Here is a 21,392-nt window from a genome sequence, read left to right on the forward strand (position 1 = left end):
TGGGATTTCGAAAAACTAAAAGCAATTTGTAAACAGCTAAGTTATAAATTATGACCATATCAATTCATGTCAACACATAACTGACTATATTGGGTTGGTGATACCTTCGGAGAGGAAACCTCAACAAGCAAGGACATTGATCAAGTTAAAAACTGAAATATTCTTTTTTGTTCTTAAATTTTAATAGTCGAAGCCGACCTAAATTTATTGTTGATTTCCAGACAATAAGATAGTCAAGTATGTGGTGTCTTTCGTTTCAAGTTCGGCGGGATGTATACACGTTCGGCATTGTCACATTTTTTTGTCATCGAATTACTTCGAACATAGGACCCTTTTTTTTATTTAACTTTCAATAATCCTGGATAATTTATTCTTTTCGTTGATAATAATCGAATTTCTTCAAATTTTCAGTGATAATGACTGAGCAACTAGTTTTTAAACCTGCATATTGTTTATATGTATTTATGTTTTGTCTATTATGATTTATTTGTTTGTAATTGACATGCCTATAAGGGCCCTTTGATTAGGAAATAAATATATTTGATAGTTAAAGGCCTCAGGTAAACAAAATTGAACGTACAATTCTCGCACGTTGTTGTGCTCTTTTATTTTAATTTGAGATTTGGAATATAGACATACCATTAAATAGCAATCTGTCTGTGAGTCCATCGTCAATATAAACAAACTGAAATATGTTTACTGATCAAACATCTGAATGTGTTTCATTCCCGTCTTCATGGAAGAGGGAAAGGTATTTGTGGTAGCAAAGTTAAATACACTTATTCCGTCTGATTCGGTGTCGCATGAAAATTGTATAGACATGTTAAAGTCTTTATTTTCTAGTTTTTGTGCAGATATTTAATAAGCAATAAATTAACTGATCATCATAACAAATAGACAAAAAATGGCTGTACACATAACCACATCATCATAACACTAATAAAAACCAAACTAAAGTTTTGAATGGAATACACACAGGACAGTGCTATATATGCTGATTTTAATTGCACATTATGATACAATATTAAAGTCAGTAATTTATAAATACTATCGTCTTGGTACCTGTTTTGACGCGGACCAGAAATGACGCACCAATTTAGTTTTGGGTTTTATATTTCTAAACAAAAGCCGTGACGTCATTGATAATTACTATTCATCAGGTTGGGAACAAACCCTCTTTATGGTGATTATACCTGTATAGAGGGATAATCCTTCTATAGAGGGGTAAATTTATCCCTCTATAGAGGGGTATTTTTGTTATGACTGGATTTAAATCAAAATAGGGCAGAATGGCATTCTCTACTTATTATGGCAGTAACCTGGAACAGTTGATGCACCAATTGATGTACTTAATTTAATATGCACATGCCCAGTTTGATGCTTATCTGACTAAATATAAAATCTATTGTTCACCATGATTGAAAGCTGTGATGATCAGGTAAATTCTACTCACTTATGCCTCACTGAACAGAATTTTCTATTGTTAGATTTAACATGAAATTTAAAGGTCAACTATTCCTTTTGTTGTTGATCAGGTGTTCAGATAGGTATACAATAGATTGCAAGTTTTGTCACTTTAGCAGAAAACTGGTTATCCCAATTTTTAGTAAAGTGCATATGTTGATGCATATAATGCTAGAGATTATAGCCAATATAACTAGAAAATGCCATTCTGCCCTAATTTGCTTTATATCCAGTGCAAACGAAAATACCCCTCTATAGAGGGATAATTGTCCCTCTAAAGAAGGATTATCCCTCTATACAGGTATAATCACCATCCAGGGGGTTTGTTCCCAACCTGTTCATAACATGATGGTGAAGGTCATATGAATACAACACAGATGCCCAAAACTCTGTCCAGAAATGTTATTATTGCTTGAATTATTAAAGATAGTGCAATTTCCGCCATTTTATTAAGGTAAAAAACAGTCTACCCTTCCCCAATTGATTATAAGTCCTAAATCCAATTTGGTCGGCAAAAGTATGTAGGCGCATGCTTCCCTAGTTTGTGTTTTTCAAATCGTGTGACTGTCATGTGACATGGTTTTACATTTAAGCGGGAATCACTGTAGAACAGATGATCATCGCTTGTATAATTTTCTATGGTTTATGGATTTTTTTCATTCATTGTATGAAGTATATATTGATAAATGTATTATTGTCAATGTTGTATTATGAATGCAATTACTTCTTATTTTCAAGTATATGGAATATATTTGTCACTTTGATAAATTTTGAACAATTTAATATAAAATTTGAAATAAAATATAAGTGACAATTAAATTAATGAAAAAAATTGTGTTGATATCAACATGATCATAAAAGTGACTGTAAATGTCAAAATTTGATAATAAAATTGAATTTGTTGAATAGTGTTAACTTTAAATTATCCGGATTGAAGCATTTTTTCGACCATCAGGTACGTGCAAGTGGTTTTTACTGGTTTGTTTACAGTGCGTCATTACTGGTACCCATCATAATTTGACAGTCAGTTTGTAATGTTAGCAAAAATGATTTTTATTGCTATTACTGTTTCAAAAATCAACTGTTTAATGATTGAAATATTTTAACAAGTGATCAATCTTTCATTCTGTTCCGTTTTTCTAATTCTTTTAAATGGTAGATTAAATGTAGAGACAAACACAACGTTAGGTGCGTCATTACTGGTTCCTCGGGGATACTGTAATCAAAACATCAATTATTACAAAAAATTCACAAAAACAAGCAAGATAAAAATTTTTACTGTAAAACATGTCTATTCAAGTCGGCCTTGTCGTGCTGAATGGTTATATCCCATGAAGCGCAGGAAAACAAATAACGTCTATGGGCAGACAACTAGAAGAAATTAATTTCAACCTAATTCAGCAGTCTGCACCAAAACTTTTTCAACTACTAGTCAAAGACCGCTTTCGAGACGCGACGGCCATTATTCCATGACGGCCAAAGGATGTGTCTGCCATACTGCCACATCGTCCATGGGACATGGGACATATTGGCCACACATTGTGAGACGAATCGTCCACACTTTAAAATTTTTGTTTATTGAGATTATAACATAAAATATAATAATAAAATAATTATTTATTCATATTAATAACTTAAATATGATATTTTAGTATTTTTTTCTGCACAACAGATCTACTGTGCACCTTTATTTATTCTTGTAAGAGTTATCTTTGCTTGATCATCATCACTCGTATTTACATCTTAATGGGGCCATGATATATAAGTATATTGTTTGTTTCTTCATTATCAGTTATAAACAATTTCTGAAAAATCAGTTTTATCGTAATGTGATAATAAAGGCATCCTATTTTATATGAAGTTTGAAGGAAAAACATATGTATTAAAGTTGTGAAACAAAATATAAAAGAATTTCACTACCCAATGTATGTTTGCACTCTGCTTGAACTCAGCTTGGGTGCTGTGTTTTTATAGGGATCTTGATTTGTATTTCCTTTTGAATTTCTTGACAAAAGCATAATTAATACTTGTGTTCATCAAAGAAGTAATAATAAGCAATTAACAATCTTCTTAAATTTAAAACTTAATCATTACTTGATTATCTAAACTAATCTTATAGTTATAATTTTGACAGAAATTAGTCTCCAATTCAGATATAGTCATTCATATTTGTTCATTTTGTTCTGTTTGTTATACGGAAGATATCAAAAAATCATGTAGAAAACAATATGATATTTAAATATTTTATTTGATTAAACACATTCCTATATAATGCGTAAACAAATGATAATATATCAGATATAATAAAATTAAACATGATAAAGTTAAAACAGTATAGTTGATTAAAAAGTTATAATAACCATCTATAAGTATCAACATAATTCATAAATAACATCTAAAAAAAACCCAAGAAAAACATGGACGATACGTCTACAAAGTATGGCCGTTTTTGGGGTATGGCCGTTTCATCCTATGTATGTCATGGCAGTATGGCCGTTACGTCCCTTTGCAAAGACCAGTATTCAAACATTTTTCTTATTGGTCCAAACAAAGTTTTACAAAAACTCACTAGTCTAAATGAAATTACACTAGTCTGCGGCATCAGACTAGTGGCTACAAACCGTGTAGACTGTATCAGTTCCTCCAAACGATTGAAACTACATTTTTGTTGAGCCTTCGACTTTAGTCGAAAAAGTGAGACATAGCAATCCTACATTCCGTCGGTGTTGTCGCAGCGTCCACAAATATTCATTCTACATGTATGGTTAATGTTTTTGAAATTTTAATAATAACTTTCTTGAAATGTCCTGGATTTTTTACCAAACATGGACAGAAGCTTGTTTATGTTCATAAGACAGTATTCAGAAGTAAATTTTGTAAAAAGGAAATTCCATTTTTCCCGTATTTTTTCTTATAAATGGACTTAGTTTTTGCTGCCAGGAACCATTACATTCACTCTGTGGTTAAACTTTTTAAAATTTTAATAACTTTCTTAAACTATCCTGGAATTGTACCAAACTTGGACAGAAGCTTGTTTATGATCATAAGATACATGTAGTATCCAGAAGTAAATTTTGTAAAAATAAAATTCCATATTTTCCGTATTTTACTTATAAATGAACTTAGTTTTTTCTGCAAGGAAACATTACATGTACATTCACTTTGTGGTTAAAGTTTTTAAAATTTTAATAACTTTCTTAAACTATCCTGGATTTGTACCAAACCTGAACAGAAGCATGTTTCTAATCATAAGATAGTATATATCAAGAAGTAAATTTTGTTAAAAAAAATCCATTTTTCCCCGTATTTAACTTTATATAAATAGACTTAGTTTTTCTTCCAGTTAACATTACATACAGTCTGCAGTTAAAGTTTTTAAAACATTTTAAAGATTCTTAAACTATCCTGAATTTTTACCAAACATGGACAGAAGCTTCTAACAATCAAAAGATACTATAGAGAGGAAGATTTTTATGGATTTTTTTCATCATTTTTGTTGAGGGTGTGATTAACAGCAAAAGTAGGCGAGACACTGGGTTTGGCAGAACCCTTACAAATTTTTTAAATGGAATAGCCCTTACTTATATTGTTTTTTTTTCATTTTCCTTTATATTTTAATTGTAGATCTCTAGCCAACAGTGGTTGTCAGACAGGAGATTTAATTACAGAGGAAGTTGCAGTTCAATCTAGGAAATATAGAGATCAAAAGGTATAGTCTCAAACATTTTTACAAATATATATCATGTATATGCTGTATTGCTGTTTTATTTTACCGTTACTTGATTTCATTGTAACTTGACTAAACTTGTAGGTTATACAAATTATTTATAATAAGAGAACATGTAAAAGGATTGAAATAAACTTGCAACTGCTACATGTAGTTATAAGAAAATGAAAAATATTTGCACTTATTCTATGATTTTCTTTAATTAGGTTCAAACAGATGAAGAAAAAGACAAAGGGTTCCGTTTAGCAGATGACAGATCAGGGAACTTAGCAGAATTTCTTGCGAGAGTGGAACCATATTTATCCAAATGCCTGAACAAAAATTTGAGAAGTCATGCCTTTGATGGTGTGTACAAATAGGAAATTCTATCTGTAGTGGTTGAAATTATACCCGCTCTCTAGGAGTGGTTTTTATATGGCATACACCTTGTCTGTCTGTTTATTTCTCTAACAAAATATTAACCTCATTTTTTCTCAGGTATTACAGAGCAGAATAATTTTATAATTGATCAGCATATGTTTAATATGAAAATTCATGCAACTGCTTCTTCATCTTGGCAAGATAATGATATGTTGTATGATTAATTGATTGCCAATGAGACAGCTGTCAAAAATATCCCAAAGGACAAGGATGTATACAACTTAAATCTTTATATATAACCTACAATTACCAAAAACATGCATGGTTCATTTTCTATGTTTTTATTTGCTGGTTTGCTTTATAATTATATATTCAGTAGAATGAGCAAAGTTAGATTTTTTTCCATCGGAAAAAAAACAAAAGAAACAGTTTGTTTTTTCCTATGGTTTTGTTTTACATGCAACTAGTAGTGTAGTTTAAAACAATAATCGAACCTATTTTAATGGGTCTTTTATCTGACTTTGAATATATTTACGCTATTTTGCATACCTGCTACCAGTAATTTGTTCCACTAAAACGTTGCTCCATATGTGTTGCTGCTGTATTCTATCTCAATCAATAGGTCAATCATCTTAAAGTACATGTTATATATTTTGGAACATCTGTACAAAGTTGTCCATTTATAATAATGAATAATACTGTTCATGTAGTTCATTATCTATACTATTAAACGAGAAGACCTCATTTTGGGTGTCGCTTCTCTTCTTTCCACAATAAATTAATCATCATGCCTCTGTGTCCTATGGGTACAGTGCATAATCGTATTTGTCATCCATTCATATGATTATTCAGATTGAGTTATTTTGGGTGAAAAACAAGAAAAAAGACGTCCGGATATGTTTCCGTCATTGGGCGAAATTTTAAGTCAGATTAGACTTCCGGTTTGCGTTTTTCTGTATACTTTGAACATACATTAATACTACGAATACAGTGTATTTTCTGTCTTATATCCGTCATTGGACGAAATTTAAGTCAGATTAGACCTCCGGTTTGCGTTTTTCTTTTTACTTTGAAACAAATACATATACTACGAATAAAGTGTATTTTCTGTCTGATATCATTTTCAAGTTTACTATCCACGGCAGTCACAGGGTTTATTTAATAGAGAGGGTCTAAATAATATATCAATGACCGCTGTGGATCAATTATTACACTGAGAATTGACTGTAAAAAGAAAATATACTTTCGGGACGTCTGGAACGGAGTTTTTAAGATCGAAATTTCAGGATTGACCATTTCGGGATCCGGGATTTCTTTTTTCGAATTTCGGGATGTCGAGATATTTAATTTGTATAATAAATTCATAACCTCGGGATTCATGTTTTCAAGCCCGGGATATTGGGATCAGGGCCCCTAATCAGTTACGGATCCAGAAATTTTCATACGCAGAGGCCCGTTGACTGCCTAAAAGGGGCCCGCTCCGGTCATGCTTCAGTGATTCCCTATATAAGCAACCAATTATTTTCCAGAAAAGGGGGGGGCGCCCCTAAATCTGCCTCTGCCCCGACTCCCCCTTTAATGAATGTTCATAATATACAGATAAGCGCTAAAATTATTCATGTGTCATTAAAATTAATAGAGAACAAACAAAAAGGAGGAGCCGGGCTAGAAAAACAATTATCCTGTCCCAAATTACCTATGACTTTTGATACCTTTTCTGAAATACTCAAGTCACTAAATGTTGTACAAAAAAAAGAAGATGTGGTATGAATGCCAATGAGACAGTTCTCAGTCCACAAGAGACCAAAATGACACCGAAATTAACATTTAAAGGTCACCTAACGGCCTTCAACAATAAGCAAAAGCCGATACTGCATAGTCTGATATAAAAGGCCCCGAAATGACAATGTAAAACAATTCAAATGAGAAACTGACTAACAGCCTTATTTATGTACAAAAAATGAACGAAAAACAAATATCACTGAACCACTGAATTACAGGCTCCTGACTGGAATGTTCATAATACATGTACACTAAATGTATGTTCATAATGAAATTAATAGAAAACAAAAAATGTGAATTTTGGAAATAAAGGAGGAGGGTTAAAAAAAAACATTTTCCTGTCCCCAAGTACATGTACCTATGACTTTTGATACTTTTCCTGATATTCTCAAGTTATTAAATCTTTTACAAAATTCTTCCTACAACACTTTACATCCTTTCAAATACGCTCTAAATGCCCGCGATTTCGCGGGTGTGTTCTAGTATGATTAAAACAAGGAGTACTGTATATATCAATGAAACAATATTCAACCATGAAAAAACCCACAAGACATGTAGAGGTACCATACAGTCTTCAACCAAAGACTAAAACTCCTACAATATATTATACTCTTAATCATTTAATGACAAAAAAAAGTATTGAAGAAATTGATGGCAGAGGCTAAGACATCAGTTTATATAGATATCTTTTGATTTTGTAGAATATAATGTAGTATGGGATGAAGATAATGCCTCTGTGAGCTGTATACGTAAACTGGAAAATGCTCAGTTTGAAGGACAGGTAATCATTTTTATTTTTAGTACTCCTCTTGGAAATAGGCATTAACATATTTTCTACATTGCTTACCTTCATTAGCAGATACTTAGTCATCTGTACGTGGTTGGGCTTAGAAAGTACTTCTGAAGCTCAGTTGGTATACATGCTGCCTTGTTACACAGAGGTTTAGGGTTCGAGTCCCGGTGGAAACAAGTAATATTGTAATCAAATTAGTGCTGTCCGGTTACATTTGGTGCCTAACTAAAAAACAAACAGTGGTAAGAGATGACTTCTAGCTAGGCTATATGAGTGAGAGTCATAATAGAATCATGACTCTTGAGATTGGGGAAGTGTGACAGGATTGCTTACCTTCATTAGCAGATACTTAGTCATCTGTATGCGGATGAGCTAAAGAAGTACTTCTTTAGCTCAGTTGGTATATGTGTGTCTTGTAACACAGAGGTCCTGGGTTAAAGTCTCAGCAATTTTGTAATGAAATTCATGCTCTCCTGTTACACATCTATGAGCTGTATTCCTTTTTTATTACTTTCACTAAAAAGGTTTTATAAAGACAATATTTTAAAAAGATACCTTTGTAACAAGATCTTGATTTTTGCTATTATTTAAGAGCCTATTGCATCTTTTGATTTTGTTGAAAAAAACTGTCAAAATTGAGTTTTCCTGTGTCTGTTGAATAAAAGATATGATTGTTTCATATTTTTAATTTTAATTTATAGTTACAGATAACAGGATTATCATGGAACTCCACAGGTGCAGTGATAGCTGCAGCGTATCCTTTAATAGATATGGAACATATGAGAAACCAAATATCACCTTGATTGAAATAAATACATATAAGGACATCTCCATGAATATAATATGTCAAGAGCCACTTTTTATTCTAACTAATAAAAGATTTAATTTTAATTACTTTGGATATGACAAATTTTATATGTCAAGATATAATTCTGTAGATTTTTTTTACACTATGAGTTGTTTTTACTATCGACCCTATAAGGTTGTATTTATAACACTTGATAAAATGAAATAATATACACTATTTGCCACACTGAAACTAATATTGTTTGAAAATTGGATTGTTCATTGCCATTTGATAAAGTTAAAACCCAGAATGTGAACCTCTGTTTACTATGTTTCTTTGCAAAAATAAATACTTATTCAGTCATTCATTCATTCATATCTTAATTTCCTCTATTAAGAGATTCAATGAATATCTCCCTATTAATTGAAAGACAGTTAAACCAACAGTTTTTTTCTCACTTTGACAGATTTTTAATAAACATGTTGCTAGTTTAACTTGTTAAATAAAATATGACACATTATTTATGAATTAGAGTTGTCTCCCATTCCTTAAATATTTGAGTCAGAAAGAGATTTATAGTTTTCACATTTACCATGAGCAATGATATTTGAAATATGATTTTTTTTTCTTGGCAAATAGGTGTATGTTTTTGTGGTTTGCTTATTTGGGCTGTAAATTATATTTTTTTTACCACATGCCAAACTTTGCTGGTTAAAAAACTTTAATTATCTACCTGAATAACAGTGTATAGCTAACAAGGAGACAAAATTCTAGTTTGATAATAGTGTGTTTTCATGAGCATTGTGAGTAAACCTTGAACATCTATGAATCAATTATAATTGTAAATGGCCCCTGTGGGTGCATGATTGAATAATTAAATAAATCAAATCAAATCAAATAATTTTATTGGTGTAAATTCCTATACAGAAATGATACCATATATCGCTTATTTATTTAAATATTTGATTTGATTCTGGTATCAGTCATAAAAATAAAAAATGTTTTAAATTATGAACAATTCCTTTACTCATTTTAAAACCAGTATGTAAAATTTTGTATTCTTTTGAATTATTGGGAAATATCTTTATTTTGGCAAAATTTTATTTATCCTGGGGTGAACAAGTGTAGGGTGTTATTAACACTGAGGTAATTAACCAATCAGATGGCAGTTTTTTAGCTGCATAAGAAATAAAAACTCCTATTGCATGGATGTGACAACCCAACCTTCAATTCTAAGTTTTATAGACCTTAACTACAGAAAGATATGGTCGTTATGACCATGAAGACTGGTGTACACACAAAACAGCTTTATGTACCTGGAATTTAGAGAGACGGACAATTGATGAAAATAAACCAGATACAATACTGGAATTGTCATGTTGTCTTATGTGTGTAGCTTTTCATCCTACTAACCCTGCAGTTATAGCTGGAGGAAATTTTGATGGTAAGCTAACGTTTAAAAATATATTGAAATAAGTTCACATGATGTTAATCTTTGAAAATATCTTTTTGATTTTTCAGGAGTCAAATAATGCCTATTATCATAACTCAGCCTACATGTCACTTTATGAAAGGAAACAAAGCATGATTGCATTGTTGAAGGCTGTACGGTGACCTATAATTGCTAATATCCGTGTCATTTGCTAATACCCGCGTCATTTGAACATTTGATAGTTGTCTCATTGTCAATCATACTACATCATCTTACATTTATATTGCTCTCTGATTTGATAAAAAGCTAGAATCGATAAGAATGTGTTAGTTTTGAATTTCCAACAGGTGCAGTATTGTTATGGGATTTAAGTAAAGAAGATGACATGTTACTAGCAACCTCAGAGACAGGAGAGGATTCACATCAGGAACCAGTTTCTAAAGTCATATGGGTACCAGATACCACCACATCAAAAAAGAACAAATTTTTGGTAAATTGTCTTTTGAATACATTTAATTTACATTTTTACTATCATAAGGTCAAAGGAATTGCATACTTAAAAAGCATGAAACAAAACATGATGGTATATTAATAGATAAGGAAAAACAAAGTTACTTTGGTATTTATGTCTATGACTTAAATATGGGCTCTCTTAATAATAACATTCAAATATAAGTTAATACAGATCAAATCAAATTTTTGTTTGTTACAGTATTCATTCATGGCAATTTGAAAAAAAAATAAGTCATCTTGCAAGCCTCCAGATTTTTTGGAAAATTAAGTGTTCACCCCCAAAACCGGTTTGGCCACAGCATAAAAATTTCAAGTTTGTTTACAATTTTCACAGTGTGTATATGTTAAGGATGTTTAAATGAACATATGTTCCCATAGTTTAGGACTTTATTCATAATAGGTTGAAAAATACAGGCAAAGTTTAGATGTTTATGAAGTGTCCTATATTTTGACTTTAGTGGAACCTTAATACAACCATAATGATGTATGAATTTTACATTGTTATTTTTTTTCAGTTGATGAGTGTCAGTGGGGATGGAAAAATGTTGGTATGGAAATATGACAGAAAAACAAAGAAATTTGAGCTAAATAATGGGTGTGTAGTTATGATTTGCAGTACATTTTCAATTTTGATTGACAACTAAATACAAAAATGAAATTACTGGTCAAGTACCATTTTTTTTTTATCAGAAATTCTTTTTTTTCTAGAACATTCTTTTACAGAAAATGTGGTTGGAAATATTGTTGGAACATATTAGTTAGGATTAACACAATAGACTAAGAACTTTAATAAACACAAGAAGATACCGATACCTACCTAAATAAAATAAAAATTAGGAGATAACAATTGTCAAATAGACAGCTATCCAGCAATATTATGAAACAAATTTTATGCATATCAACTGCATTTGCTGTATGGTTCGATTATGTTAAGTATAGTTTCAAGTTTTAGTTTTGCATCCAGTTGTTTATCAGTAACTTAGGTTGAGATTGAATCTTGCTAAAAATTATATACACAGCATTCCAATGGGGATTCCTATGGGAACGAACTGTGTGTCAAAAGAAGCCGGATCATTTAATTTCACATCCAGATAAATTGATTTGGGAAGGAAGCCAGAATGTTTGGATAAACCATCACCTTCGGTGGAAAAACTGAAAATCCTAGTCAATTAAAATTAGAGTCCAGTGCACCTGCCTCAAGTGGGATTAAACTCACAACTTCAGAGTTGACGGGATAGTTCGACTATGTAGACCACTCAGCCACTGAGGCCCTGTTGAGCTAGTTAATGTTCAGATTTAAATCTATTGATTTATGAGTAAAATGTAAATTATTTTAAAACTTATCTTGTATTCATGTGAGAGATTCTAAATCTTTTCCCCAAACTTCTGCAATTTCAATTTTCAACATATTCTTGCTTGTGGCCCTATTGTTTGCATGCTATGAAGCAGAGATATTGAGATCTTGAATTGATTTGACTGCTAGTTTTGAGTAGGAATATCTTACTGATATATATTTTAATGTGTTGATTTGACTGTTAGTTTTGAGTAGGAATAACTTACTGATATATATTTTAATGTGTTCAACTTGTGTTACTTCTATTGTAGTTTTATTTTGATGTCATCAAGTTTACCTAAGGAGTTAAAGAAGACGAGAAACATGAGAGGAGATAAAGAAGTTGGTGTGACAAGTGTGTCATTTAATTGTGAAAATAAAGAAAGTTTTATAGTAGGATCTGAACCTGGTGCCTTGTTCAAATGTTCAATGAATGCACATGGGGAACCAGCAGGAAGTAAGAAAATAATAAATTTATGCTTATTTTGCTCCAAGGAAGGTCATTCCTATTTTTATTGTGAAATGATATCTTTTTAATTTTGTCTTGAGGTAAACTTTCTGTCTCACGAACCAATACCCCACATCTTCTATTCATATGATAATTTTTTACATCTCAGTGATATTCTTCCTTGCTGTCAGCAAGTCCTACTATTTATGGCATAATGTGGTCAGCTTCATAATTTGTTATAACACCAAACAATTAAACAAAAATGTATATGATTATATAAAATTTAAACAAAAGTATACATATTTATACCCAAAACTAGTACTTATTTTGAGCTACTCATGAAACTCTGTAGAGTTACTTCCCTTACCTCACAGAACAAAAGTTACATTTGGTATGTGCTTAGTTATCATCAAGCAAAATTTAGGTTTTATGAAGCTGTTAGTTATATTTATGAAAAGAAGAAGGACGTGTGTCATTTGAAAGCTAAACTGTCTCTTTTTTCTTTTAAAGTAATGATATAACATAGTGATTAAATCTTAGTTTATATATTTATAATTATAGTGGATTGGGAAACTAGTTATTACAACTTATATCAAGTTGTGGGTGCGAGTGCTGTCTTAGAGCGGCATTAGCCTGCTCTTTTTCAAAATCTACAAAGGTGTCTTTTACTTACAAGAGATATTGCTCTCTCTCTTAACAGAGGTCAGCCATTTATTGTCTCCTTCAGATGGACTATCATTGTTTCTCACAACCATACTAGCAAATTGTGTCAAGGCAAAGACAAAAATTCAGCCCCCTGAAATTGTCTCCCCAGAACGGGAATCGACCAGGAACCTCTGTTAGAAGTCTGAAGCGCTATTACCACTACACCACTGCTGTCATGATCTATTGTAAATATTATATGAGATAAATCTTCTAATTACAGGTCATGTTGTTTCATCTGTACCATTAAGATCACCTGTCACATTTACATATAATCCTCATTATGGGCCAGTTTATTCAGCAGAGTTTTCACCGTTCCATAGGAATGCCTTCCTCACATCAGCAATGGACCAAACTATAAGACTCTATACAATGTTACAGGTATGTCAGTTATAAAAGTAGCCGATGTACAAATCAAATCAAATCATTTTATTGGTGTAAAATCCAAAGACAAATCATAACAAACATACAATATTGAAATTTAAACAACATTCATATTCTATAAGACATATAGCTATATATATATTTAGATGTTTTGGAGGAGGTGATACTTTTGCAAATTTGAAAATACAAGTACATAAATTCTAATGCAATTGTTATAAAATATATCAGAACAAATACTATAAGAAAAATATAAAATAGTCATAACTTTGTTACATCGACTAGTTTTTCTTATCAGCTAGGCTATTTCTTAATACATATAAATCATTAACTCCCTTTACAATAATTTTAGTAACGTCATACTCATTAAAAGTTAACATAAATACTAATTTTTCCTAATCTGGAACTATACTCTCTACTTCATGAAAAAGTTTTGCCTACATTGTTTTAGAATTTGACATTTTAAAGCAAAATGATATTCATCTTCTACCTCCTTTTTACAGAGATTAATAATCTTTTTTCCAAAGGTAATTTACGGTGTCTTCCCTGTTCAATATTTAGATAACTATTACTTATTCTTATTTTTATACGACCGCTAACATTTTTTGAGTTCGTATAATGGTATGATGTTGTCGTCTGCGTCGTCGTCTGTGTCATCGTCCAAAGACACATTTGGTGTCTGGACAATAACTTAAGTTTAAGTGAATGGATCTCTATGAAATTTTACAAAAAGGTTCAATACCTCAAAATGAAAGTTGGGATTGATTTTGGGGATGATGGCCCTTACGGTTTTGGAATTGGGGGCCCAAAACAAGCATTTTTCTACTTTCAGAATATCAACTTGTGTATAAGCATTTCAATTGCTCTGTAATTGTACCACAATGTTTAAATCCACAGGTAGAAGGTTTGGATTGATATTGGGGTTAGGGTCCCAATTGTGAAGGAATTTGGGGCCTAAAAAGGGGCCAAAATAAGGATTTTTTTAGTTTTCAGTCAATAACTTGTGTTTAAGTGTATAAATCTCTCTGAAATTATACCACAAGTTTCCATACTACTAAGGGATGGTTATGGTGTGTGTGTTATTGTTCAAATTATCAAACAATTAGGGACAAAAAAGGGGGAAACAAGGGTTTTCTGGTTAAAGGACAATTTAGAAAATTTAAAAGCAGTGAAGGGGAGGTAATCCAATTAAAATTTAAAGAACACTGTTATACATATGTTTGATACTTGATTACCTCCCTTACACTGCTTAAAAATTATATTACGAAATGATGATTGTCTTGAGATGTGTAGCTGTAAATTTATTTTTAGAAGTTTATTAATATTCATTTTAACCATGACTGTATGTCATTTAATATTTAGAAATTTTATGATGTATTTAAATAAATAGTTATTGTTGCCAACTCCATTAAAATTTGAATTGAGATTATTTTTTTATAAAGGTAACGAGGGAGGTGAACAAAACTGTGGGAGGGGGATGGGGGTAGGGGTGTAAAATTTTTCTCATTTCAGATTTCAGAAATTAAAATGAATTTTTCTACAAATATTTCTTTTGAGGGGATTAATATTCAACAGCATAGTGTATTGCTCAATAGCAAAAATATATAAATTTAAGTTCATTAGACCACATTCATTCTGTGTCAGAAACCTATAATGTGTCAACTACTTAATCACAATACAAATTCAGAGCTGTATCAAGCTTGAATGTTGTGTCCATACTTGCCCCAACTGTTCAGGGTTCGACCACTGCAGTCGTATAAAGCTGCGCCCTGCAGAGCATCTGGTTATAAAATTTGACATCATGTATCGATCCAAATCTATTAATAAAAAAATTCTAATTTGTATTCTTCTTTCAGTTTTCTATATGTTCTTAGTTTGTTTCCATTAGGGTTATTTTGGTCATTAAAAAGACTGTCTTTCCAGAAATCTGTATACCTTTCAGCTATACCTACAGCATTAATTAGGAGAAAGTATTTTGATTTTCCCATACATGATTGAACCCTATTTTTATAAGAACATTTTTTAATCTGACCGCAAAACCATTATTTAAATTCAAACTACATTTATAAGCATTTGAAGCATAACTGTCTATTCATCAAAATACCAATAGCCGACAGAAGCCTTTACAGAATCAATAGCAATAGATAACATACATATTTCTGCTAAAACTGCTGTGTTTACTGCAGCATGAATAAGGAATTGCATCACTTCCAGCAAAATGCATTGTTTGTGTTTAAAAAGATTTGATTGCTAATAATAAAGTAAGTTTAGTTTATGTCTTGCCTGCAACAAATTCGCAGAGTGATGTTACTCTGGCAGCCCACCAAACAACAATGTGTTAAATGTACAAAAATAATCATTAGTAATACAGATTCATTTGTTTCAATAGATTGTACTAAATAAGACTATCTAAAAATGGACATTCATATACTATAAAGTATGTAGTTGATCATTGTTGAAGTTGGTACAGTGACCTGTAGTACAATACATCTTTGTTCTTTGGTCTTTGATCAATAGTTGTCCCATAAGCAACCAGACACCATCTCTTTATTTATATATATACTGTTGAGGACATATTCTAATGGAAAAGATCATCTAAAATAAAGCTTTATGAAAATATTCTGTTATCATTATAGAAACCACCTGTATTAACAATAGAACCAGGAGAAGGTTTTGTGTTCTCAGCAAAATGGTCACCAGTAAGACCTACCCTTCTAGCAGCTACAACAGAAACTGGTTACCTGTTAATATATGATCTTAAAGGAGACCAGACAGTTCCTGTGTTAAAACTAGAAGCTAGTACCAAAAAGTTACCTGTTTATACATGTCAATTTAATATGAACCAGTAAGTTTTTAAATATAGTCAATATCTGTCCTTTTTGAATATCATTTATGTCATTCATGATTGCCTTCTCCATTACGGTGCTAAATTAGATGGTGATATGCAATATGGAAATTGTCCATGTCTTTTGATGTTCATATAAACAGCATTGTTGTCAAGGTTAACATAGGTTTTTTTTTCAGAGATATTTTTTCTGTAAAATGAAAACGGATTATCATACAAGAAAATACAAACTTTTTTTGCCCAAATTCTACCTTCTCATTTACCATTTTCCAGACATAACAAAAAGGATTAGAGATATGTTTTATATAATGACTCAGCTGACGACTATTTATTGCAGCTGTACTATCTAGAGACCTGCATTTCTCTATCTGTTGCTTCAGGATAAAGGATTAATTAAGTTCAATGTCAAAACAACTAATGTGTAAGCAAATTAAAAGATGTTATATAATTTCTAAACCCTAAAGGGAAAATGATTACAAGCAGTGTGTGATCTCTCTATTAATTCAGATATAAAAAAGAATCCAACACAATATTTGTCTTGTTTATGTCTGTTGTATTCCAGAAAAATGTCTGTAACACAATACATTATTTGTTACAACTTTTTATCAGACCTTCTGCTGTTGTTTTTTTCTATATTCGGGTTGTTGTCTCTTTGACACATTCCCCATTTCCATTCTCAATTTGATTTTTATTTTTTGTTTCAGGCCTCAGTTGTTAGCTACAGGTGATGGAAGTGGTACAATTCATGTGTTCAGATTGAGTGAAGATTTAAAGTCAGCACAAGCTAGAGAAATGGACATATTAAACAATCTTGTTGACATAGCTGTAGAACAATAAATTCATATTCATGTCTGTCTTTTTCCAACTGTGATCTATTATTTATACAAATAAATCTTGTTAAAATGTAGTCGTTTGTTAAACAAGTTCTTTTTTATGCCCCCCACAACTGAAAGTTGGGGTCAAATTGTTTTACCCTTGTCCTTCCATCCCTCCGTCCCATTATGGGTACATAATTATTCCGCATAACTCCTCCTTCAGTTTAAATCCTAGGAAGTTTTCACTGTGGTAGCTGTTTGTACATATATTGAAGGTGTGCATGTGGTCAGGATTTTGATTTTTATTAATATTTGCTCTTTTGAGAGATAGTTGAACTTTGAAAAAAATCCTGATTTATTCACATAAAAAAAATTTAATGCAAGTTTTAATTATTGCGATTATAACCTTGTCTCATTTTTCGCAATAATAAAAACATCGCAATAATTTCTGAATTTTCAGAACATGTATAAGGTTTCCAGATTTTGTACAGGAACATGAAAATTGATCTTGTTTTATTATTTTTTGAGATTTCAATAAAATTCAGTAAAGAAAAAAAGCATTCAACTATATTATACAGATATAATATGGAACAAAAACACAAGTTCAAACAAAAAAATAATAAACTTTACCATATCAAAGACTGAAAGCAAGTAGCATTGATCATCTGACATGAAATCATGCTATCCTTCACTTATATCCACAACTTAAGGCAACATCAAGACATGATCTTGTGCAATCCCACAGTATATTTGTAAAGATTTTGAGAAGAAAAATAACTAGATAGAAAAACTAAGTTTCAGAAGGATGTTTATACCAAAAAGTACCAGATGCAAAGATTGATTACAACAGCATGATAAACTAATATAAAAATATTTTGGTTAAAATACCACTTTTTGATTTCATTCTTACATATAATTACATTAGATGTATGCTTCATTATGATACTTTATTCGGATTAGCTAACTGCACATCACATGTTATTCCTTAAGCAATTGCATTTCTCAATAAAACTTTCCATTCATGATAACAAGTGGTCCCACAATAAAGTGCACAGTTGAATTAAATAAAAAAAATAATTAATTCGTGTTTTCATGATCATAGCTAAAAAAATGTAATTATAAGTATTGAATGCTTCTTTTTGTAACTTCATAGGGTTATAAAAGCGTTGACTGTGCGCACATTTTTAGAATGAAGTGCTTCCAAGCTTCATACAAAATGTACTTCGGTCAACGCTTTAACTCCCCAATGAAGTTACAAAAAGAAGCTTTCAATTCTTAAATAACATTATTCTTCCTCAAATAAATTTCTATCGGATAAAAATTTAGCAAAGGTTTTGACCAAATTATGGTTGATAACATTACTTATTGAAATCTAAGACCTCAATGCAAACTTGTATACTTAACCAGCTGAGAAATATGTGTAGGTTTCTAAAGTGCGATGGTACTCTAAAGTGTGTTGGTCACGCTAAAGTGCGATGGTTTACGCTTAAGTACGATGGTGCATCATGCTAAAGTGCGATGGTTGTTTGTTCTCTAAAGTACGGTAAGCTCAAGTGATTGTTTCTAATTTAACTGACCAAATAATAATTGCTATAAAGGTAATATATATTTCGCAAAATATTATATTTCATGTAGAATAATTTTTTAACAATTTGATGCGTATTAAATATATTTGGTGTATTATGCCGTTCACACTAATGTTACAACCTCCCTAACAGTCGTAATTGAAAAATTATAAATACAAAATTGGTTCATTGTCAGAATATGCAACATTTATTTGTTTAAGCTTTAAATCAAATGCGACGAGAGAAAGGCAATGTTCGCCGAGCTTTCTCCTTTTTCGTAGCGAGAACAAATACATGTTTTATTTTCCTACAATGTACAGTACAAACTAATGTTTTAGCAGACAATTTATAATTCACGCATGGAAACATGTGTGTTAATTTTACCGACGGTAAAGGTTTCATTAACATCGACAGCATTTTAACAGGGACCACAAAGTAAACTGCCAAATAAACAATGATTCTAATGTATCCGTTAGCTTCAAATAGAAGCAGAATAAGTATGCGTATACTGTTTTGTATGTATACATAGTAAAATGGTTGACTGTAGAATACAAGTTCTTCTTCCAGCACTCGAAAAAAATACACATTGCAATCGGCCGACAAACTGAAAGAACGGTAAAGTTTAAATCAATTACTAGGAAGTCATGGACATTTGATGTAAAAATTGTTAATCAAATACTCCTAATCTATCTTCCAGCATAATCATTTTTGGTTTGTATAAAAGACTGTTAAAGTCATAATCAAACTACGTTTCTTACAGCGGACCATCGGACTTTAGCGTATGGAAGCATCGCACTTTAGCGTGGACCATCGCACTTTAGCGTGGACCATCGCACTTTAGCGTGACCATCGTACTTTAGCGTCCCCATTGCACTTTAAAGGCCTACATATATACTTTATAAGAAAGGTCATTAAGAAAAGAAAAATGTCATAAATTTTTATATGATGATTACAATAAAAAAATTGTATGGGTCTTAAAAAAATGCCGATCAAGAAATGATTAAAATGAAAATACTACTCGTTTGTATTTAGAAAATTAGATTGTTAACATGGAACAGATAGTAGATATATCTAGGTATAGTTTAAAGTATTGGTGAAATGATGTTTTATATGTTCCTTTTGAAGTTGAGCTTTCACATAACAGTAATGAAACAAATCTACCAAAAGAAATATACTTGACTTTGGAATCTGATTCAAAAATACTTATTGAGTGGTTTAGGGTGAATAAAATGCAAGCAAATCCTGACAAATTTCAAGTTTTGGCTGTTGGCAAAAAGACCTTTGAAAAGAACCCATCTATACATATTCAAAATTCGAACCTCACTTGTGAAAAAACAGTAAAATTATTAGGCATTGAAATAGACTACCAGCTAAATTTTGATGTTCATATCAGCTCAATCTGTAGGAAGGCATCACAGCAATTAAATGTTTTAAAACGTTTAGGCTCAGTTTTGGATAGACTTAGTAAACTTACTATATTTCATACCTTTATTCTTAGTCATTTTAATTTTTGCCCTTTGACATGGCATTTTTGCACTGAGAAAAATTTAAAAAAAACTAGAAAATGTGCAGGAAAGAGCACTCCGTTTTGTGTATGAGGATTTTACCAGCTCTTACGAGGACCTTTTACTTAAAGCTAAGGTACCCTCCTTGCAGATCAGACGGATAAGAACAATGGCTCTAGAAACTTTTAAAATTATAAACAACATAGCTCCTGTGTGCTTACAAAATTTGGTGAATGTCAAAAAATCTAAATATTCTTTCAGGTATGTAAATATTCTTGAAATTCCACAGGTAAAGTCAACCCGTTACGGTAAAAAATCGTTCAAATTTGCTGCTGCTACTTTATGGAACAGCCTTCCAAACCATTTCAGGACTGAAAACAGTTTTTCACGTTTTAAAAGTCTTGTTCAGTCCTGGAACGGTTTGGAATGTCGCTGTTCTGCTTGCAGATAATTCTTGAGCTGTTTATTATGGATGTGCTTTTGGTTGCTCTGGTCAAGCATGTTTTTACTTCATTTGAATTTTGTTGCGTATTTTTATAGCATGCCATGTAAGTGAGATTTCAACTTTGTATTACAGGTTGTTTTATATGTCAAAATGCACTGTTTTTATGTTATTTATATGTTTTTATATTCGGTCAAAAGCTCCTTAGAGCTTGTGTTGCTTTTTTGTACTTATATATGCCGAATCAAAATAAAGTTTTCTTATCTTATCTTATTATCTTATCACTTCATAATGACATTTGGTGGATAAATGTCTCATTGGCAATCATACCACATCACTGTAAACAGATATGAATATCATCATAGAAAAACTAGTAACTTTAATATATTTTTTGCTTGTTAAATCAAAGTATTTTGTGAGTTTTAAGTTATTTTGAAATACCCTGATTATTCAAAAGACCAAGCAAATAAATGGATGTTTTCTACGATAATATGGTAG

General features: G+C 31.4%; 1 protein-coding gene across 1 annotated transcript; it reads left to right on the forward strand.

The window, feature by feature from the left end:
* Positions 1–638: 638 nt before the first annotated feature.
* On the forward strand, positions 639–17,474 carry LOC143071463 (cytoplasmic dynein 2 intermediate chain 2-like). Its single transcript, XM_076245765.1, has 12 exons — positions 639–751; positions 5,089–5,173; positions 5,398–5,536; positions 8,035–8,114; positions 8,828–8,880; positions 10,176–10,357; positions 10,693–10,835; positions 11,374–11,453; positions 12,464–12,648; positions 13,565–13,722; positions 16,359–16,567; positions 17,272–17,474. Exons 1-12 carry the CDS (start codon positions 693–695, stop codon positions 17,402–17,404), a joined length of 1,506 nt encoding a protein of 501 aa, XP_076101880.1. The 5' UTR covers positions 639–692; the 3' UTR covers positions 17,405–17,474.
* The last annotated feature ends 3,918 nt before the right edge of the window (positions 17,475–21,392 follow it).

This window comes from Mytilus galloprovincialis, chromosome 4 (assembly GCF_965363235.1).
Source record: "Mytilus galloprovincialis chromosome 4, xbMytGall1.hap1.1, whole genome shotgun sequence".
Lineage (NCBI taxonomy): Eukaryota > Metazoa > Mollusca > Bivalvia > Mytilida > Mytilidae > Mytilus > Mytilus galloprovincialis.

What these genes read in the sequence shown, in the direction of transcription:
- LOC143071463 (XM_076245765.1), top strand. Translation starts at nt 693, where the DNA reads ATGTTTACTGATCAAACATCTGAATGTGTTTCATTCCCGTCTTCATGG. An exon ending in GACTCTATACAATGTTACAG is followed by an intron (nt 13,723 to 16,358) that starts GTATGTCAGTTA and finishes TTATCATTATAG; the next exon opens with AAACCACCTGTATTAACAAT. An exon ending in TGTCAATTTAATATGAACCA is followed by an intron (nt 16,568 to 17,271) that starts GTAAGTTTTTAA and finishes TTTTTGTTTCAG; the next exon opens with GCCTCAGTTGTTAGCTACAG.